General features: G+C 49.5%; 1 protein-coding gene across 1 annotated transcript; it reads left to right on the forward strand.

Moving 5' to 3' along the window:
• The first annotated feature begins 13 nt into the window (after positions 1-13).
• Positions 14-3,909, forward strand: Six2 (SIX homeobox 2). Its single transcript, XM_008823072.2, has 2 exons — positions 14-748; positions 2,806-3,909. Exons 1-2 carry the CDS (start codon positions 189-191, stop codon positions 3,134-3,136), a joined length of 891 nt encoding a protein of 296 aa, XP_008821294.1. The 5' UTR covers positions 14-188; the 3' UTR covers positions 3,137-3,909.
• Positions 3,910-14,191: the final 10,282 nt, after the last annotated feature.

A 14,191-nucleotide genomic window follows, 5' to 3' on the forward strand; every position in this document is an offset into this window, starting at 1 on the left:
GCTGCGCGGGCCCGGCATCCGGCACGAGGACCGACCGCAGTGACTCAGGGACCAGTCCGGAGCCAGCGCCTGGCCAGCCAGCCGGGCCCGCCTGCCTCTCGGCCGGGACGGCGGGCGAGGAGGCGCCCATGCGGGGCCGGGAGGCGCGGTGAGGGCTCGCGCGGGCTGGCGGGTGCGCAGCGGGCACCATGTCCATGCTGCCCACCTTCGGCTTCACGCAGGAGCAAGTGGCGTGCGTGTGCGAGGTGCTGCAGCAGGGCGGCAACATCGAGCGGCTGGGCCGCTTCCTGTGGTCGCTGCCGGCCTGCGAGCACCTCCACAAGAATGAAAGCGTGCTCAAGGCCAAGGCCGTGGTGGCCTTCCATCGGGGCAACTTCCGTGAGCTCTACAAGATCCTGGAGAGCCACCAGTTCTCGCCGCACAACCACGCCAAGCTGCAGCAGCTGTGGCTCAAAGCCCACTACATCGAGGCAGAGAAACTGCGCGGCCGGCCCCTGGGCGCCGTGGGCAAATACCGCGTGCGGCGCAAGTTCCCGCTGCCCCGCTCCATCTGGGACGGCGAGGAAACCAGCTACTGCTTCAAGGAAAAGAGCCGCAGTGTGCTGCGCGAGTGGTACGCGCACAACCCCTACCCATCCCCGCGCGAGAAGCGCGAGCTGGCGGAGGCCACGGGCCTCACCACCACGCAGGTCAGCAACTGGTTCAAGAACCGGCGGCAGCGCGACCGGGCGGCCGAGGCCAAGGAAAGGTAGGAGTAAGTAGAGCTTCGGCGCTGCCTTTCCACTGCCCGAGGGAAAAGGGGGTCTCCTGGAGAGAGGCCCAAACTGGATCGAAATCCAGACCCATCCGTACGGCCCGCTGCCATCTGGCCTGCCTCAGACACGCGGTTAGGTCTTCCGGGAGACTGGGCCGGCAGGAATTTGTCTAAAGCGGGCAAAGTAATGCGGAAGTTGTCAACTAGTTCTTTAGTCGCTTGTGGACAGAAGTGCAGAGACAGCGACTTTCAGAGAGCGGGTAGAACTGTGGTCCCGAATCCCCTGCAAGGTAGAGAGAACATTCAAGGCCTGGGTTTTCTGGGACAAAAATTAAGGACAGTGTGACCAAGTGGGCCCACGTTGCCGATTTCTGGCTTTGCTTTGCTTCCTATCAGTTCTACTCACTTCCAGATCAAAGTGTTATTACCGCTCAGGTCTGGGATTGCAACCTCCCTGGTATAGGCTGGGTAATGAAGGGACTGGGCAAGAATATTCCTTGTCCAGACGTGGAAGTGGAGGACCAGTCTTTTATGCCGGGTGGAAAGGACTAAGAGATGAAAGGCCCCAGGAAGGAAATAGCTCTGGGAGAGAAGACAGACACATACCCCTTTTCTGCCCTGCTGTACCCAGCAGCGCTTCCTGGGCCTGCTAGGCCCTTGACCTCCTACTCCTCAGAGCCTGGTCTCTTTGATGGTCTGTGTGTGAGGTGAACTGAGATCTGTGGAAGGGCTGGGGCTTGTATATACTCAACCGAAACCAAAGACTTTCTAAACTACAGTGTTGAAGCCCTGTGACTGGTTGTAATTGGAGAACTCCAAATCTTGACAAGGGAACTGTAGAGAAAATGGTGATAGGGACAGAATCTCTCTTACAGGTAAGAGCAAAAAATGAGACACCTGGGTTAGGTAGTATAGGGTGTGTTGATCATAGAGTTTGAATGGTCCTGGTTAAGGCTAAGGGTGCCAAACACTGGGAACGGATAAAAAGACTGTAGATGGGACCTTGGTATTTGAACCTTGAGGTTGCACTATCCACAGAGACAGGGTCTCACTCCACTGTGAGCTCTCTCAAGAAATCAACAAGAAAAGCCATTAGAAATCCACAAAGAGATTCTACCTGGGATTTCAAGCATCCACATTTGGGCAGGGGCTGTCAGCAAAGGCAGAGCAGGTATGTTGGAGTCTCTCAAACTGGCATTGAGTCCAGGCTCCTGAACAACTGGGTTCTGGGGCCAGAGAGCTACGGATTCTGTTCCTGAGTTTCTGGTTATGACAGGAAAGTCCAGGCTACTATTCACCGGTCTTATCCTTCCTTGTAGTTTCTCCCAGGGGCTAACCCATACGGAGCTTCTGTCCCAAGACTGAAGTTTCTAGTAGATGGCTAGAGAGTTCTCTATTCTTGAAGCAGGTCCTTAGCCCTAGCCAAAGAGAGCTCTTAGAGAGCATGCTTAGTTTTGAATCCGGGAAAGGACCCTCAAGAACCGCAGAAGCCTGTTGGCAACCAGGGGTTTCCCTGGCAGAGAAGGCCAAGAGAAATGAAGGCCTGTGCACACTCATCCTCAGGTGGGTCTCTCAGCCTAGGATCTCCGGTCCTTCGTGTATCTATACCCACTTCTACCCAGCAAGCCTAGTTTGTTGAGCCTAATTAGGTGATCTAAAAGTACAGGTATTGTCTCTTCCCCTGTACTCATCCCCAACCCCATGCACCCTGCTTGAATCCCTCTGCTTCTGGGAAGAAATGGGGTGAGAGTAGAGGACAGAAAATACAGGGAATGGAAAAGGTAGCCATGCGATTAAGAGCATGGGATGGGCCCATACAGGGGGAGGAATTAGAGAAAAAGGGAGTAAAGGGAGTATTGAGAGGTTTAAGGAACACCAGAAGGAACCAAAGGTCAGGTGTTGAAAATGCTAGAAATGGATAACACCCTCAAGCAACCACATCGGCTCTAAGTCCTGAGATGGGCGGCAGACACTGGCGACCCGTGGGGTGGCGCAGCAGAGTGGCCTTGATTTCTCCCGCTGACCCCGCTGCTTTGCTCCTGCGCTTGCAGGGAGAACAGCGAGAACTCCAATTCCAGCGGCCACAACCCATTGGCTTCCTCGCTCAACGGCAGCGGTAAGTCGGTGCTAGGCAGCTCGGAGGACGAGAAGACGCCGTCGGGGACTCCAGATCACTCGTCGTCCAGCCCTGCTTTGCTGCTCAGTCCACCACCGCCCCCGGGGCTGCCTTCCCTGCACAGCCTGGGCCACCCTCCGGGCCCAAGCGCAGTACCCGTGCCGGTGCCGGGTGGAGGCGGCGCCGACCCACTGCAGCACCACCACGGCCTGCAGGACTCCATCCTCAACCCCATGTCTGCCAACCTCGTGGACCTGGGCTCCTAGAGCTCTGCTCGCTTTGACGTGCTGGCCCTTCCAGGCCAATGCTGGAACTAACAGGCAGTGCGAGAGGGCGCTAGAAGCGGACGTCCGCACCAGGTACTGAAAGACCAGATCGCCTGGCAGAACTGCAGGACCCACCACGGGACTAAGAGGGCAGCTGTCTGCTACGGTCCCTTCGGGGGATTTATCTTCAACAAGTTGCTTTTGAGATCCTTTGGAGGCCAGGAGACCGAGTCTGGAACCAGGCAAGGGAATAAATTATAAACCGTTCTCACCCGCACCACACTTTCCCAACTCTTCTCCCTTCTCTCCGCCTTCTCTTCCGTTTCCCAACTTTCACTTTTCTTTGTTTCCTTTACTCTCCTCCTTTCTTGATTTCCCCCCTTTTTTTCATTTCCTTCTAAATTTCTGGAAGTCTCTTTCCCTCTCCAAGTCTTTCAGTCTATACCCTCTGCCTTTCTTCCCTCTGGTTGTCTGTTTGCATCCCTCATTTTCCTCATTCTGGGAGGTAGACAGTCAGGGCCTTTGAACATACATTCGTTCCAAAGGTCGCTCTCCCGTCAGTGTGAGCTCAAGGTGCCAGCTTTTTGACTAAATGAACAAGAGCTGCACCCCAGAAGCACCTGAAATCCCCCCTCTTTCTGTGTCTTCCTCCATCTCAGTCTCCCCTCCTCCTACAACCACTGGTTCTCCTCTTCCTTTTGGGACTGTGGCCTCAGTGCTCCCTGCCCAGCGTGCCTCTCCAGCCATGGACTTGCCGGTTCCCTGTTATACCCTCATGTGAATGTTTGTCGGGAGATATTTCTGCCTTTATTTTATAATAAAATTAGAAATCATAAATATATATATGGATATATGCCACAGGGCCCATGGGCCTGGAGTGTAACAGTGTCTGATTTCCCTACAGGGACTGGACACCCCTGGGGTGGGGGATGTTCTGGGCAATGACACTCCACTCCCGTGAGTCCCAGGAAAGCTGTATTTCTGTTGAGGTGAAGGGATGGGATGGAAAACTGAAACCTCCCATTAAGACCTTAGTCTGTTTTCTCCAGAGATGTCCCTGCAGAAGCAGACTTCCCGTTTCTACACCAGCCACCTCAGCCACCTCGAAGAGCCTGCCTGGGTCTTTTTTCACTTGGGGGGAGGGGAAGGAGATGAGAGCCTGTGTACCCGTCTAGTACACGAATTTGGAGGTGCTGGGGCTGGGGAACAAATTGGATTGCAACAGTTTTGAGTCAAGATGATTCCTCTGTGTGGCCAAAGTCACTGGAGACAATTCTTTGGGCAGTTTCTCTCCCTACAGCGTCAGCCATGTAGACCTGGGCTCCAGGAACACACCCTTAAGCTATACCTCTCGTGCTTGGTTTACAGTGGAAGTGAAGGATAGAGGTCAGGCATTGATCGGGTTTTGCTGATGCCAGGAAGTGGGTGCATTTATTCCCAGGGACAGACTAAAGGTGATCCTCGTATGGTATGCTGCAAGTGCATCTCTGACTGTAAATTTATCTACTGCAATGTTTCCTGTCTGGGTTTCTAACCCCCTTTGAATAGACACGTCCATGCTGGTCCAGGCAGATTCGAAGCAGGCAGGGCTAGGTGAGGAAGAGGTTAAGGATTTTCAGTGTTTATTCGAAGTGCCTGTGACTACTGATGTGTTGATTTTTGGTGACCAGGACTCTGTGAGGATAGTGTCTGCCTACCCTGGGCTGGAAGGGATGGAGAGGAAGAGGGATCTGTTGGGCCCCGGGACCTCCTAGGACTTTTCCTTTCTGATTAAATCAACACTTCCTCTTTTAAGCATGGTAAAATCAGAAGACTTTTCTCAAAATGTCTTTATCAATAATTTTTTCTCCCATGATTCAGGCGGTTGGATGACCTAGGTGGCACAGGAGGCTACACCTTTGCGAAAGCCTAGAATTCAAGGAGAATTACACAAACCTGGGACAACTCCACTCTTCAAGGCTGGAGTCCTTCACCTGGGCCCACACCCAGTGCTCTTCCACTTCTGAAGGCTCTACTTTCAGGAAACATCTTGAATGCTGGGGGAAACTGGTCTGTTCTTATACTGCCTGAGCAGCCCAACTTCCTCTGACTGGAAGGGTGGAGAGCTACCTACTGCCTGAGCCTGGAGAGTGCCACCGGTATCAGCCCAGTTGGCTAGGCAGCTTGGCAATGGCAGAGCCTACTGTTCTTCACAATTACTTCTCCGGATAAGGAAAGCATAGTAACCTCTGTATTCCATATCACCCCTTGTCCCACATTCACAGGAAAACAGACTCTGCACTATCACATGGACAAGACCACACACATTTAACATTAATTCAATTCACAATTTTTTAGAGCCTGATATATTTACAAGTATTTTGGATAGCACCATAACTTACCACTGTAGTGGCCACTTAGGGAAATGGCTGTTGCGCATGTATTAACCCTATACTCACACAAATACAGACCCTCAATCCATTCTCACACACATATCTTCAAGCACTTTCTCTCATGGATATCCATGTAAGATAATGCACAATTGAACTGATCTAGCATGTGTATACTTAAACATACAGCATACAGCCACACCAGACTTTCCCACATCAGGCTTCTTTACCAGAAATATTCAAATCCAGAGCCATACCCCAGTACTCCTGACAGCCACCAGTTCCTGCCCGATGACCCACTGGCATTAGGACAGGACCTACAGAGGGGCTTGCTGGGAAGGTCTCTAGCGGTTTGGTCCCAGAGAAAGAGATGGTCCCAGCCTGGAAGTGGCAGCTGATCAGGGATCTCACCATGGCACTCCCTCTATTTGTCTTCCTGGGTAGATGGCTGGAGTTTGTTAGCTGCGCTCAAGTGCCAGTAGGGGACAGGATGCCAGTTGCAAGGCTTTATTTCTTAGAGCAAATTCAAAGCAGTTCAACTTGCTATGTCTTCCCTCTTTCACTCTTCCTCCATCAGCTAACCCTGGGAAATGTGTATTTAAACACAGTGGTGAAAACTATGCAGAAGCCCATCGCCTAAATCTGTATAAGCCACTCCCAGCTTCCAGAGGCAGGAACTGGACATAATATACACATACTGTTGCATGAAACCAGCCAGTCCTGTCAGAATCTACGCAACAAGATTCTTACAGGCCTGCCACCCTCTTCCATCTACCTGTTTGAGTCCCCATCCCACCCTTGAAGTCTCAGAGTTTTGCTCTGGGACCTGAGAACATGAAGTCTTCCTGCTCCCCTAACAGAGTCTGCCCTTCAGTTTGCTCCCTATTAGGGCCTATGCCCACATAACCCTCTAGGGAGAACTCAAGTGTTGATAGTGGGACCCAGTCACCAGGGGCAGGTGGCTAGATCAGTAAAAGAAAATTTGCTTTGGGGCTTAAAAACCCTGAAGCACAGGGGGCAGTCCATCTGGCAAGTGTCCCCAAAAGCACCTGGCAGTCTTCAAGAAGTCTTGAGTCAGGAACCTCTGACCTCCTATGTCCCTAGAGAGCATCTTACCACACGGGAACAGGTGGTAATGGCAGCCGTAACCAGAAAAAGTTAACCAAAGCCAGAGAGATCTGGGGAGAGGATGTAGAGGTACTCAAAACAGTTTCAGCACCCGGAAGAAAAACTGAGTTGGCGGACTGGACAAGTCAGGGTGAGGAAGCAGGGAAGTCGGCTTCCAGGGCCTACCTGTTGAGGACCTCAGAATGTACAGGACTGCTGGAAGAAAGACACCGGATTTTTGTACCAGCCGAGGACCTCAGAATGTACAGGACCACCAGAAGAAAGACACCAAGGTTTTTGTGTTAAAAGGCTGATGAGAAAAGACAGTTGGAGTTGCTCCCATTCCAGTGATTGCTCAGGCTCCAAACTTCTGAGTCCTAAAAGCTGCCTAGGAGGCGTGGGTGTGACCGACTTCCTGATTGCAAATGAGCTCAAGGATGTGAGAAGGGCATTTGAGAGAAGCTGTGGGTTGATGTGCCAGTTGGGACAGTGACTCTGCACACACAGGAGGATGGTAGGTGTAGATGGACCTTGTGGGAAACGATCAGTGCTTAGGCACAGGATATGATAGGGGATAGTGTGCTACTCCCTCATACAAGCACACGCAGCACCTGAGCCGGTAAGCGTCCAGAGCACTTGGGGGAACCCAGAAAATCAGGTCCACCTAAGAACAGATTGCACCCTGGGCTAAGGAGGGCCAGCCTCTCCCTTTGTGCTGCCTGATCTCAACCTGTCAGAAGTTGGCCGGCATTCCTGGAGAGCCAGGCGGAAAGGACGAACTCCTGGCCCTGCAGTTGAGGGGTAGGCATAGGGAGCCAGGAACCCCAGCCTAGTCTGGAAAGTCTGTGCATCCCGGTGTCAGGGTCAAGGCCCTTACGAGCTGCCTTGGGTTTCTATTCTGGAAATTCCGCTGGTGTCTGTGAGACTGGAATTCGGAAATACTTTCTCCAGGATGGCGGGTGAAATCCGAGTTTAAAAGCTCATATTGAGCGTCCTCCAAAGGAGTCAGCAGTAAGGCCGCTTCCCTGCCTGCTTAGATGATGCCTCAGATTTAGCAATGGAGAGGGGATAGTTACGGAAAAACAAACAAACAAACAACATCCAAACAAAGGCCAAGATGAGCCCCAAGTTTCCCCAAACACTCCCTTTCTTGAGGGGCACTCATGACCCCGAGAGGCCGGCATAGAGGACAAATAGGGAGAGGCTATCTTTAGGATGCTCCCAACCTTCGCCCCTGCCGGGCCCCTTCGCGGAGTAGGGGCCCGGAACCCCCGGCTGCGCTGGCCAGCAGTGCGCTGCACGGCTGGGCTCCGCTGGCCTCCCTCGAGAGACCCGGAGATGAGGCTTTGGAGAGCTGGCCCCGGGGGGCCGCAGCCCACTTCCACCCCAGTGCGTAGGCTTTCTGGGGATCAGCAGCCTATCTTCTGTTCAAGAGAACGTAGGTCTCTAGGACCTGGTCAGAGCAGTGGGGTACCGCCAGGCTCCCTGGCACTGCGGCCTTAGAGCTGGCGGCCTTGCGGACGACCGAGGCCCCGAAGTTTGGGTGAAAAGACACCCACAAGCCTGCCCATCCGGGTAGCCAGCCGGGCACGGAGGACTTTACCTCTGTCTCCTCAGTATTCTAGGGTCCCATAGGCCAGTGCCTGGGATCCTGGAGCTTCTTCCGCAGAGAAGACCTTCTCTTCAGATGCCGGCGGGCCGGGAGTCGGACTTGACTGCCTGGGGGTCTATAAAGAGAGTGGTGGTTCCGGCTCCGCGGAACAAAAGCCGCAGCGCATGTCTCCATAGTGCGTATCCCTTTCATCCGGGCTTTTCCAAAGGTCGGATGGGTCTGTCTAGCCAGGGTCTCACCCCGGTCACAGGTTCATTGTTAGAATTAACCAAGTAACTTTTCTCTGGGACGTTCCTTGGTGACTTCTCGATCCTCGGAGTAACTGGTCATGGCTACCAATTCTTGAACGTATACTATGCATTAGGTACTTCCACTCCTGGTATCGGTTTAAATCTCACTGCAGCGAACACACATGCTGTTAAAACTGGTAAAAGAAAACTGAGGCCCCAGGTGAAAGAACTTGGCAGAGTGACTCCCGTCCTGGCGGCAGCAGAGGGGGCATTTGAACTTGATCTCCCTCCCAGACTGCAGCTCAGTTCTTGCCAGTTTATCAGCTGCCCCCTGAGAAAGCAAAAGACAGTAGTGCCCAGAATTGACCAGGAGCGGTTTCTCTCACTGTTGGGACAGCCCTCTGCAGCATGAGGGCCCTGCAGAACCAAGGACCAGGGCTAGCTGCAGGCTGAGGGTCTGCAGTCGGGTTTGCACCGTCATGGCAACTAAAGTCAAATGAAAGAGCTTATCTCTTCAACAATTACGGTAATCATGTTTCCTCTCCCAAAAGTTAGCGCAGCAAAGTTGCCTTGGAAACTGTTGGACCAATGCTAGTTATTCCAGAGTCCGCCGGCTGATGTCTTCTAACAACCTCCTTCTGTAACCCCCATCTCATCCTGGACATTAAGCTGGGGTAAGGGAGGATAGAACTGATGGGGGACCCTGAGGACTGAAATAAGAGTTCTTAGTGGGATTCTTCTTTTTGCTACCCTGGCTCTGGTCAGAGACATGGCTCTCTTCCAGAGCTCAGTATATTAAGGCTGTCATTTCATTCACACCATTTTCCACTGGGATGTAAAGCAGCCAAGGAGGGAGGCAGAGGGAGCCCAGGTCTACTCACTAAAGATGGGAATAGAGCTGGCCCTTCCCTGCCTTCTCCTCACCGGCCTCTCTGAAAACTTTGACCCTTCTCCTTCTCTACCAGCAAAGTCACATTAGTGGGCTTCCTCTCCCAAGCGATTCTGTCAGTTTCAAAATAGGTGTGCAGCATCCTATTTTCCTGGGGCAAACCCATAAGTGTCTCTGGAAAGCCACCACAAGACACTTGAACTAATGAAAGAGGTCATCTGACTATAAGGAAGAGTCGGTGTGTAGAGGGTGAGAGTCGGTGTGTAGAGGTTGAGCCTGGGTGTAAAGGTAATGAGCCAGGAAGTGTGACTCCTCCTTTTCCTGCCCAGGTGCCTCTCTGGGGGCAAGAAGTGAGTGGAGCTCTCTATAGCACAGGGGTGGGTCCTAATGAGGTAGAGGAAGTCACCTGACAATCTTAGAAAAGCACAAGGGGAGGACTGAATAGTTTCTAAAAGCAGCATAATACAAACAGCTCCTGGATTTTATATAGGAATTTGTAAAGTATCAACAGCCCCTGGAAGTTCCTATTTAACACTGGAAATTATATTGGGTAGGCAGGTAATTCTGACTCTCATTTGACAGGTGAGGGTTGGAAACTCAGGGCACCATTATATGTGCCTCTCCTGAGATAACGGACTGATAGAAGCTCTTCACAATCTATTGTTGAAGTGAGTTTTGAGGAAATATCAGATCTCAAACCAGCCCAAAGGTTAAAGTTTGTTCCCTTGGAGTTAGGGTAAGGATTCAGGGAGAAGGCCACCATCATAGATGTCTAGACAGTGCTACAGAGACTTCAGGTGAATCAGAACAATGGGCCACTGGGACAGCTAAAAGAAATACCCCAAAAGGGAAGCCTGACAAACCTAGAGCCTAGAGCCTTTCTCTCATTGGGCTCTGGACCTATCAATTACAGGTCTCAGCAGATAAAGTGGGAACCAGAGCCTTAGCTGGTGAATAAAAGCTTTAAAAGTATTGCTTAAGCCAGACGTGCTGGTGTACACCTTTAATCCCAGCACTTGGGAGGCAGAGGCAGGCAGATCTCTGTGAGATCAAGGCCAGCCTGGTCTACATAGTGAGTTCCAGGACAGCTGGGGCTACAGGGAGACCCTGTCTCAAAAAGACCAAAAGAAAAAAAAAAAAGTATTGCTTAAAACACTATATTTTTGTTGTTTTTTCTTAATACCATTTTTATTTTGTGTATGTTCATGTGTGACTACACATGTCATGCATGTGAAGGTCAGAGGACAGTTTGCAGGAGTTTGTTCTGGGGATTATACTCAGATCATCAGGCTTGGCCATCAGGCTTTATCCCCTAAGCCATCTTGCCAGACCAAGGCTGTAGTTTTGTTAGTTTTTTTTTTTTTTTTTCAACTAGAAGAAAATGTCTAGGGGCTGGAGAGATGGCTCAGCGGTTAAGAACACTGGCTATTCTTCCAGAAGACCTGGGTTTGAATCCCAGCACCCACATGGAAGCTAACAACGGTCTGTAACTCCAGTTCCAGGGGATCTGAGAACTTCTTCTGTCCTCTGTGGGCATTGCAGGACACAGGTGCACTTACCTACATGCAGGAAATACACGCATACACATAAAATGAAAACAAAAAAATTTAAAAAACAAAATATTTTTAAAAGTGTATAGACATACAAGACTTCTGTGTTTTAAAATACTATTTAATGTTAGCCATTTTGAATGTCATTCTGGAAATTTAGGTGTAGAAATCATGTCTCAGTTTATCATTTATTCATTTTTTTAATTGTTTATTATTTTGTATTTATGTATAGGAGTGTGTTGCCTACATGTATGTAAGTGCACCTGTGTTGTGCAGTGCCCACAGAGGTCAAAGGAGGGTGTCGGATACCCTGGAACTGGAGTTACCAACAGTTGTTAGCCACCGTGTGGGTGCTGGGAACTGAACCTGGGTCCTCTGTAAGAGCAGCCAGTGCCCTTAACCACTGAGCCACCTTTCCAGCTCCTTATTCATTATTTCTAAAAGAGCAGATAAAGTACTCATCCTGAAGGCAAATAATAATAAACAGGAAGAAATCAGGGGGATCAAGGAACAGGAAGAGGTAGGAACAAGGCTCTACTGAAAGGAGATGATGGTTGGAGCTAAGACACACTCTACAGTTAGGCAGGGGTCAGAAGGGCAGTACTTGTCCCTCTTCCCCAAAGAAGAAGAACTTAGAGTCAGGGAAAGCAAAAACAGACAGTGCTACATCACTCAGAAGCAACTGAGATGCTCTAGGCACTAAACCAGGCACCAAGAAAGACTAAAAACCCACTACCCTTGTTAGTTGTATCAACCAACACTTTCTTTGACTTAGTCTACTCAACACAAACCAGCTTCCAGTGCAGATGCCGCTGAGGCAAAGACAGGAGGAGAGACTGTGAGGGTTGTGGCTGATATAAGATGGTGCAAAGGAAATGTGTATTCAGCATATTTGGAATTTTGATCTTTACCCAAGCTAGCTTTATGCAATGCATCTTTTGCATGGATAATGTTCTCAGTCAGCCCCAAGGGAACCCAATATTCTGCAGTGTACTGTGTTGCTAAACTAGGGTGTTCAGTAGGTTAAATGTAGTAAAAACATCTTCACTTTATGATAATTTCAATTTATAATGGATTTATTAGGATATGATCCCATTGTAAACCAAGTAGCATCTGTATAAAGTATTGCTATAACAAATTCCAAAACACGAGCTTATTTCTCACTCACATAAGACTCCATAGGGATGGGATGTTTCTGGTCAGCAAGTAGTTTCCTAAAAGGGTGGCTGAAGGACCCAAGTGCCTTCATGAGGTGGCTTTGCCTTCAGCTAGGACAGTAGAATCTTCTGCGTTCACTTGCTGGAAGGGTCAGGAGGATACCGGATGGGCATGAAAGATATAGCTTGGCTGCAGGTTAAGAAGTGATCCACATTACTTCTACTTACATTCCACTGGATGGAGCTTAGTCACATGACCAACCCAACTGTAAGGGAAGCTGGGAAATGGAGCAGGTATGTGACTGGGGAAAAACAACAACAGGAAAAGGCTTTATAAAATCTGTATAGTTAGTGTCTATGATTTTATTTTATATTTTTTGATGGTCAGGATCAAATCCAGGTCTTTGTGCATGCCCTTTATCACTAAAGAACATTTCAATCCTTGATTTTTTGAGACAAAATCTCCCTATATAGCCAAGATTGGCCTAGAACTTCTGATGTTCCTGCCTTTGACTCCTGAGTACTGGAAGACAGGCATGTACCAGGTCAATGATGTTAGAGCTGAGACATTTGTATATGTAAGTTTTGCTTTTGCTCTTTTTTGGTGGTGGGGGAAGGGGATCTCAGGCTGGTCTTGAACTTGTGGCTATCCTCCTGCCTCTGCCTCTCAAGTGCTAGGATTTCAGATATGAACCACCATTCCTAGTTTATGAAATGCATGTTTTATAATAAGATAACTAACAAATTCATCACTGGAGAAGAAAGGAGAAAATGGATATTGGGGGATACTGCATCTGATCTCATAAAGAGCTGGGCTCATTGACCTCTGTTCTAGGTACCTTTCTGTTGCTGTGACCAAAAGCAACTTAGAGGAAAGGGTTTATTTATTTCAGCTTAAAACTCCCAGGTCATGGGGCTGAAGAGATGGCTCAGCAGTTAAGAGCACTGGCTGCTCTTCCAGAGGACCCAGATTCAATTCCCATCACCCATACAGTAGCTAAGAACTGTCAGTAACTCCAGTTCAAGGGGATCATACACCCTCTTCTGGCCTCCACAGCCATCACACACAAATTGTGCACTTACATACATGCAGGCAAACACACATACACATAAAAGGAAATTAAACTAATTAATTAAAGAAAATAACTCCTGGGTCACAATTCATCACTAAGGGAAGTCAAGATAGGAACTCAAGGCAGGAACTTGAAGCAGAGACTGTGGAGGAATGTGTTTACTGACTTGCCTCCCCCAGCTTGCTCATCTAACCTTTTTATACAGTCCAGGCACCACCCACAGTGGGATGGGCCTTCCCACATCAACTAGCAATAAAAAAAAATGCACCATGGACATGCCCAGAGGCCAACTGATAGAGGAAATTCCTCAACCAAGGTTCCCTCCTCCCAGATGCCTCTAGATCATGTCAAGCTGACAAAAACTAACCAGCACAATCTTCAAAGATCCTTATTGATGTCTATGTTTCTATAAAAAGCAATAATGAGAGCAGTAAAGGATAAACAAAAAGTTGTTTTTAAAAGTAAGTAAAAGATGGCTTACAAGATGACTCAGCAAGTAAAGACACTTACTGCACAAGCCTGGTAACCTGGGTTTGATTCACAGAACCCATGCAAAAGTGAAAGGGGAGAACTAACTCCACAAAGCTGTCCTCTGACTGCCACTGTGCACTGTGGCACACATGCCCATATATTCACATAATACACGTACATACACACATACACACACACACACACACACACACACACATACACACACACACACACACACACACATCATGATCATATATATTTGGTCTTTTTGAGACAGGGTCTCCCTGTAGCCCCAGCTGTCCTGGAACTCACTATGTAGACCATGCTAGCCTTGAACTTACAGAGATCCGCCTGCCTCTGCCTCTGAAGTGCTGGGCCTGATAATAATTTTTTTTTAAAACTGAAATAATTTGTTAATGAAAGTCCATGGCTGAAGCATTTGTTGAATGAATTTGTTAAAACTCTCAATAGTGGGTCTGGAGAGATGTCTCAGTGTTTAAGAGCACTGGCTGCTCTTGCAGAGGACCCCGGTTCAGTTCCCAGCACCCACACAGCTGCTAATAACCTTCTGCAACTCCAGTTCCAGGGGATTGGACC

The sequence above is a fragment of the Nannospalax galili genome, unplaced genomic scaffold (genome assembly GCF_000622305.1).
Source record: "Nannospalax galili isolate Female #2095 unplaced genomic scaffold, S.galili_v1.0 scaffold286, whole genome shotgun sequence".
Classification (NCBI taxonomy): Eukaryota; Metazoa; Chordata; class Mammalia; order Rodentia; family Spalacidae; genus Nannospalax; species Nannospalax galili.

Bases quoted from the DNA above. Each gene is read 5' to 3' on its own strand.
- Six2 (XM_008823072.2), top strand. From the start codon at position 189: ATGTCCATGCTGCCCACCTTCGGCTTCACGCAGGAGCAAGTGGCGTGC. The intron at 749-2,805 runs GTAGGAGTAAGT...CTGCGCTTGCAG, and splicing joins GCGGCCGAGGCCAAGGAAAG to GGAGAACAGCGAGAACTCCA.